Source organism: Suncus etruscus, chromosome 7 (assembly GCF_024139225.1).
Source record: "Suncus etruscus isolate mSunEtr1 chromosome 7, mSunEtr1.pri.cur, whole genome shotgun sequence".
NCBI lineage: Eukaryota > Metazoa > Chordata > Mammalia > Eulipotyphla > Soricidae > Suncus > Suncus etruscus.
Window position 1 is genome coordinate 54,775,616 of NC_064854.1, and position 7,872 is coordinate 54,783,487.

General features: G+C 44.7%; 1 protein-coding gene across 1 annotated transcript in view; it reads right to left on the reverse strand.

Annotated features, from left to right (window-relative positions):
- XPR1 (xenotropic and polytropic retrovirus receptor 1) overlaps positions 1-7,111 on the reverse strand; it is a 169,049-nt gene extending 161,938 nt beyond the window's left edge. The window contains exon 1 of the mRNA XM_049776466.1: positions 6,849-7,111. Coding sequence (XP_049632423.1) covers positions 6,849-6,917 — 69 coding nt within the window. The 5' untranslated portion in view covers positions 6,918-7,111. The remainder of the gene's footprint in view (positions 1-6,848) is intronic.
- Between the last annotated feature and the right edge of the window lie 761 nt (positions 7,112-7,872).

Consider the following 7,872-nt stretch of genomic DNA (forward strand, 5'->3'; position numbering starts at 1 on the left):
ATTTTTATTGACTAAGGTGGTTTATGATATTAACGTCTATCAAAAAAATTTAAAGTTGGGGGGGGGACAGAGGGATAGCACAGCAGGGAAGACACTTGCTTTGTACACAAGCAACCTGGGTTCAATTCCTGGCATTCCCACAAAGTCCCCTGAGCCTACCAGGAGTGATGAAGAACCAGAAGTAACTCCTGAGTACAACAGGTGTGACCCAAAACAAGCATATAAACACGACTGTTTGAAGTGGGCCAGAGAGATAGCATAGTGGATAAAGCTCTTCTTGCCTTGCATTCGGCCAACAGGGTGAACGTTCAATCCTTGCCACCACATACAATCTCCTGAATAACAATAGAGGTGATTCCTGTGCACAAAGCCAGGTATGGCCAAACCCACCAATATTTTTAATTTTTTTTAATTATGCACATTCAATATAAACAAGACCAATCTACAATTTCATACTTTATAAGTTTTGAGATAAGGATAAATTTCTTTTCACCTTCCGTCTGTATCAAAATGTTTAATCTAACCAATTAATAACAGTTGTAGAAAACAGAATGAAGAGGCTATATTTATTGAAGAGCGAGCCATTGGTTTCTAGTGACTCCAGACCTACAGTTCTATAATTCACCATCTGTACACACATCAGTCCATCACCAAAGGTGGAGTTTCTCTCCTTCACCCCTGAGCTAGCTTGGACTTAATCCCCCTCTTTTCTCCTTTCTTCTGAGAATCACTATTCTCTGATCATCTACCAGCTTTTGTTTTGGTTTGTATTCCCATTAAATTTGTCTTCCACATGAATGAAATCATATAGTATTTGCCTTTTTGACTTATTTCACTCAATAATACCCTCTAGAGGTCTACTCATTTGCAATATGACACAATTCCGGTCGTGAGTGGCAGGATTTCACCTCTGTTGTAAATGAGTAATATTCTATTGAATGCCTATGTGTATGTATATACACAATAGAATATGTGTGTGCGAATGCCACAGCTTCTTTATTCAATCGTCACTGGGCACTCTGGTTGCTGCCAATTTTTGAATCTTGTGACTAATAACTGAGACATATATGGGGGTGCATATATCTCTGAATTAGTGTTCTCACATTTTTTGGATAAACACTTGGAAGTGGGATAGGAAGACCATATGCTATTTTCATTCTTTTTTGTTTGTTTGTTTTGTTTTTGTTTTTCTTGGTTTTTGGTTTTTGGGTCACACCCAGCGCCTCTCAGGGCTTACTCCTGGCTCTATGCTCAGAAATCGCTCCTGGCAGGCTCGAGGACCATATGGGATGTCGGGATTCGAACCACCGTCCTTCTGCATGCAAGGCAAATGCCCTACCTCCATGCTATCTCTCTGGCCCCAATTGTGAAATTTTTAAGAGCCACAACAGTAATTCAAAATTCAATAATTGTAGAATCTGCATAATAGCTACATACCAATAAAACTCACAAAGGCTAAATATTGTTTTAAAATAAATTATATTTGAAGGGCTGGAAAGATAGCATGGAAGTAGAGTGTTTGCCTGCTAGGAGCTATTTCTGAACGTCGAGCCAGGAGTAACCCTGAGCACTGCCAGGTGTGACCCAAAACAAACAAACAAAAAAAAATATATAGAGGAAGCTCATCCCACACTATAAAGCCTGATTTCAAAGGCCTTAAATAGTTTGAATTTTGTGGGGGCAAACATATTGTATTAAAAGATCATTATTTCGGAGCCAGAGAGATAGCATGGGGGTAAGGCATTTGCCTTTCATGCAGAAGGATGGTGATTCGAATCCTGGCATCCCGTATGGTCCCCTGTGCCTGTCAGGGACAATTTCTGAGCACAGAGCCAGGAGTAATCTCTGAGCACTGCCAGGTGTGACCAAAAAAAAATAAAATAAAATAAAATAAAAAGATCATTATTTCATCTGCAATTTGCTTCTGGAAGTCAAATTATCAGCTCTGCTCTTTCTTGCATCATTGCTGCCCTTGCTTTTCAGGGGTCTTTAAAAGTAAGGTCCATTCTACAAAAATGAGAAAAAAATAGACAGCATCCATAAATTCATTTAACTATGCCCAATAAATTAGAGTAACTCTGATCTGCTGAACATGAGTATACAAGTGAGAACACTATTAACAATCCTTCCTTCCCTCTCCTCCCCAGCAAGGCCACCACAACAATCCAATCACTAATTAGTAAAAAAGATTATTTTTCTTAGTCTTACCTATACAAATGCATACACTTAACAATTCTAGTACTATCTTCTCTTACTCCATGGGAACCTGAGCTCCTTTGGGGCTGTGTCTCAAAGATACCCGAAACCCATCGCCAGTCCAAGTTTGTCTCCCAAATGGTTTCCAGATTAGGACTGAATTTGAAGCCATTACTAATTTTCCATGGTCACCCCAGGTCAAATAAGATTCCTAGGTTCTTGTGATCTGGGCCTTCTCCCAACAGCTGATCCAAAACCAACCTTTAGCGATGGATGGACAAGTATAATCTTTCCATGATGCTGACCCTCACACAGTTCATTATGCAAAAATAATAAGAGAGCTGTGGTAACATTCAAACTTTAACCACATTCTTTCAACTTGTTTTAAAAAATCCTTGTGAATGTCAAGACATTTCACTAACACAAATCATTTATTTACAAGTATGATCTTAAATTTAGTAGGGCTGCACTTTCATTGGTTGAAACTCCTAAAAGAAAAAGTGTGGTTTGTGCCCCATCGGGTGGCCAAACTGGAAATTTCAAACAAGTTCCAGCAAGACAAGTGAACCCTAACAAGTGAACCCTAATCAACATAATACCTTGGGGGATATTGCGGCCTACAACACAAGTCTTCTTGCTCCTAGGAGAGCCCTACAAGTGAAAATCACAATGTTATGGACATGTTTCCTTACACCTGAAAATAAAGGTCAGTGCAGTTCATTCCAATGTCTCCATTTTCAAATGATACAACATACAAGTCATTTATTTTAAGTGACATAAAACCGGTTTCCAAAGATCAGCTTGCCATTTTTATTCAATGCTCCTGAAATGACAACTATTATGTGGAAAGAATGCTATTTACAGAGGTCTTTCTCAGTCTGTCTTTTGCATATGTCAAACACAAGTCAGCCACAAACACAGACAAAACTTCAGAGCTGGATGGCTCCACAGAAAACTGTGCTCTTAACACCTCAAGTCCTGTGATGCCAACTACAGTTGAAGCATCCAAAAGCAGAAACCAGAGAGGTTGCAACTGTGGCCAGGGATGAGGACCCTCCAAATCCCAATACTACCACCTCTATCTGTGCTCAAGACACCAGCCCTATCCAGGACTTTCCTACACAAGGGACTTGGCCTCACTGAGCCCTTTTCCGTGTCTAAGCACACACGGAGGTGAATCATCCTAAATTCTCTTTAGGCTCCAAGATCATAAAATGCAGACATCTCATTATTTTAGAAGCTTACAAAACTACAGCAGACACTGAGGATTAAAAAAAAATAAAAAAAAATCCCTGGCTCCTGAGAAACCAAGGCAGCAAAAAGGGGGTTGGGGGTAACGGATACACACGACACACACAGTAGACAATCCAAGGCCCCAAATATATTTGCTGCTTTTGCTAATATTCTGTAAAATATTAACAAGGTCATACTAGTCTCTGGTTGAAACTGGTCTCACTGAGTTTTGATTAATTAATTACAGACCTCCAAAATAATATAAGAACTGATCTTAATTTTTTCAAATGTTTCTTTTTAAAGACTTACTGATGTTCTATTTGACATGCCCCCAAAATTACACTCAAATATGTTACTGAAAACAGAAAATCATCTCTGCTCATTTATGCTTATTCTCTGAGATAACTACTCACAAATGGATCAAAGAGCTTTGCCTTATATGGTTTCTCAGTGTTGCTCTCGATTCCTTTGTTTTATTATTCAGCCGATGAAGACCCTCTCTGGGAAGGCTCCGAATTCATTTTTAAAGTAGAAACTAATCATTTTCAGGAGGCTGACAGGTCATTATCTTTAATGGTTTTAATCCAAAGAACAAAAAAATCATTAAGAGTAAAAAATATTTTTAAAAGAATTATCAACTAGAAAAGACCTTGGAAAGTTCTAGCCCTTAGATTTTTATTTTATGCACAGAGGAGTGCATCCTAGAAAGGGAAAAATATTGTTTGCAGGGTCTGTCTGCTTCTTACACAAAAACTAGCACTTACTGTGTGGCCAGGTATACATAATCATCCATATAATTACAGGTGTAAAAATGAATGTTCTGCTTTTTATATTCTGCAGATGTGAGGGAGATGTAAAACAAAATGTTTTGCTTCTATTATTCTGCATATATCAGATAAAATTTAAGATAGCAAAATAATGTAAAAAGCACATCACCCTAGGCTACAAAAACAGGTTAATGCACACAATAATGTCACCAGTAAGGCTGAAAAACCAACTGAAGGCGGTTCTCACAAGAGAAGGTTCTTTTTCTCTAGGAACAGTTTCATTGTTTGTAATTTGTAATTTGTAACATCATTTGTAATTTCCACTTTTTCTCCAAAGTTTTTTTTAAAGCTTGTACTAGAAAAAATACTATTTATACCTCATCTTTTTTTTTTTTTTTAGAATAGCAACAGCTCTTAACAATATACTACATACTCACAGACCCTAGCCTTCAAAAAATTCTTTAAAGGCGCCAATTCACAATGAAAAGTGGCCCTGATTGAATTTTTGCCTAGCAAACAATGAATAAGATCCAGCAGGGCCAGAGTCACAAAGTATGGACTTCACAAATCCAATTTCAATTATTCACAGTAAGTGGGGTGTTTTTCCCCCAGTCTTAATGTCTCACTGGCCCTGAAAGGAGAACGCTGTGGCAATCTGCTGCAAAGTAACAGTCTTTCTCCCCTGACCACCTACAGCCACAGCCTGTGCCTGAGGCTCAGGCTGAGAAATCAGAATTGCAGAATTCCCTTGGGTTGCCCAGGACCAACCAAGCCAAGCTACAGATCCAGAGGTAACGAAATGTATTTTCCAATTGGAATCCAAACACTTCCCCTTCCAACAGACACAATCCATACCCACTCCAGTCTACAGGGCACAGGTCGGAGCCCTGGACTACAGGCGGACAAGGAATCACCACCCCCCCCCCCAGACCTCCAGCTCCCCATTCCTGCGCCCCCCTCCCCATAAGCTTGTTCCGAGTAAGTGAAGAGCAAACAGCGGGGTCCTGGGTGTCTGAAGAACTGGCAGTGGTGCTGAAAATGACTAACAGGGAGCTGAAAGCCCAGGCCTCAATGAAATAAGTCTCTGGGCTCTCTCGCTAGGGCTTTAAACTGACCCAAGAGTACTAGAAACAATACATTAATAGTAATAATAATAATAAAGGAAAAAAACTGGTCAGGCAGAAAAGCGAGCCTCTCGGTTGCATCCCTCATAAACTGCTCTCAGAAAAATTAAAATAAAGTGACAAGAAAACCTATCAATTCTAGGCCTTTCAGCAAAATTCCAACCTGCAATGTTCCAAGATGCGTGTATTTGAGAGGGGCTCTGTTTAACACCACCTGCCTCCCCTACTTCCAGGCCTGCTGCCATGAGCACAATGGCTTTTAAAAAAACAAACTTACAACCATAGCCCCAAAGACCCCACTCCACCACGCGCGCGCACACACCACACACACAGTAAACAAACAGAAATCAAAGATTTACACACACACACACACACACACACACACTAAACAAACAGAAATCAAAGAGATGTCGGAGGTTCCCCATTCATCCCAACTCCAGCCTAGGCTATTTCATGCTGATATTGATTTCAAACTCTTTGTTCCAGTGTGTATAAGAAAGAAGAAAACCGGGCGAAATTCCTGGAGGTCAAAGATTTAAAATAATGATCATAATAATAATAATAATAATAATAATAATAATAAGTTTTGCTTTCTCTATCGGGGAGCTGACCTGCCAGCAACAGAAAGGCACCCTCAAGTAGAAGAACCCCAACAGCCTTGCAGCAGGCTGATTGCAGATGGAAACGGGGCTCCTTATCTCTACTTCCCCAGGCTTTTGAGCAACGAAATACCCACCAGAAACGACTGGGGTTGGGGTGAGGGGGACAGACCGGGAGGGTCACTCCCCCACAACATTCCCATCACCAGCAAAAGTATATTGTTTACAACTACTCCGCTCCCCAGAGCGAGAGAGAGCGAGGGAGCGAGCACCTATTTCAGGAGACAGCGCCACAGCCAGCGGGGCTCACACTCAGGGACGCTCGGGGTGATCTGCACCCCGTGTTCGGGTCTTCCCCCCACACCTCCCCATGACCTTCCAAATCCTGATCACGTAAGGGCTGATCGATCACCTAAGGGGTGATTACTTTGGGGTGCTTTACTTCCTGCATGGTTTAAAAAATAAATAAAAAGGACGAGTCACACCGGTGCACCCCCGGCTCTGGCGGATCCCAAAGCCTGGGCCAGGTGGGGGTCATGGCAAGTTTGGGGGTGCTGCAAAAAAAAAAAAATAACAATCATCATCATCATCATGAAAGCAGGTGCCGACGGGGCTTGCAAGGAAGGAGTCACAGGGCCAGCCAGCCAGCGGCGGGTTCCGGGGCGAGCGGGTGGGAGCCGCTCAGGGCCAGGGCCGCGGGTCGGGACGCCGCCAGCCGGGCTCGGCCGCCCGCACATCCGTTAGCCCGGAGCGCCGCGGCGGGGGAGGGGAAGGAAGGTCGGCGGGGCCCGGCGGGGAAGCCGATCGCCGAGCTGCCGCAGTCGCAGTCGCAGTCGCAGTCGCTCCCGCCGCAGCGACAGCGACAGCGACTCCGGCTCCGGCTCAGCCCAGCCGGCCCGGCTCGCTCGGGAGCCGCGGCCGCGACGCACCTCATACTGGATGTACTGCTTCCTCCACTCGGGGGTGATGTGCGCCGAGAGGTGCTCGGCGAACTTCATGCTGCTCCGTTCCGGCAGTCACTAGCGGCGGCGGCGGCGGCGGCTCCTCCCCACATGGGCCCCGGCGCGGCGCGGCTCGGCTCGGCTCGGCTCGGCTCGCCTCTGCACGGCACAGCACAGCGCGGCGCGTCTCTCTCCTCCTCCGCCGCCGCCGAGTTCCCCCGTCAGAGCCGCCCTCCCGCCATCTTCCTCCTCCTCGCCCTGGCCACGCCCACCCGACGTCATCGCCATGGTAACCGCCTACGCCGCGCCGGCGACGGGGACGGCGGGGCGGGGCCAGGGGGCGGGAGGGTTTCTCCGAGGCCACGCCCCCTCTCGGGTCGGCGCCGCCTCCCTCCCGCCTCTGACCTTTCTTCCTCCCCCCCCCCCCCCACACACACCTCTCTTTGGAAGTCTGCTCCTCCAGTGTGCGTGCGGGCCTTGCAGCTGCTGCCGCTCCTCATCGCCTGCTTTGGGAGGCAGCCCGTGTTGGGATTGCGATTAATAATACTAGACGCTTAGAGTTGCGAAGAATGGCGCGACTGTTTGGGCTTCCTTTTTTGTTTTTTTCATGTGGATGTTCTTCTTACCTTTGCCTGCCTTCAAATTGAGTAGATGAAATATCATATCAAATAGTTCAGGACTGAAGGATGTGTGAAAGAAAGGGAAGGGTATTTTGCACGCCTTAGGTGCTCAATAAATGCCTATTGAATTTAATTAAAGGTGTCAGTGCCCCAAAAGTGCCTGCTGTTTCTGAATTTCAATGTCATTAAGCCTGTCTCAGGACTACCAGGAAAATCAGTAATAATAACCTGGGTGGAAACCAGGTTGGCAAGGGGACCAACTGGACTTAGGACGAAGTCGCCTGTGTTAATAGTAGGGGGTCAGGAGGAAACTAATTCTGGGAAGTAAGAGAATCCTCCTCGAATCCAGAATTCCAGTTCCTTGAGAGACCAGGTCCAGGATGACTTGTCCT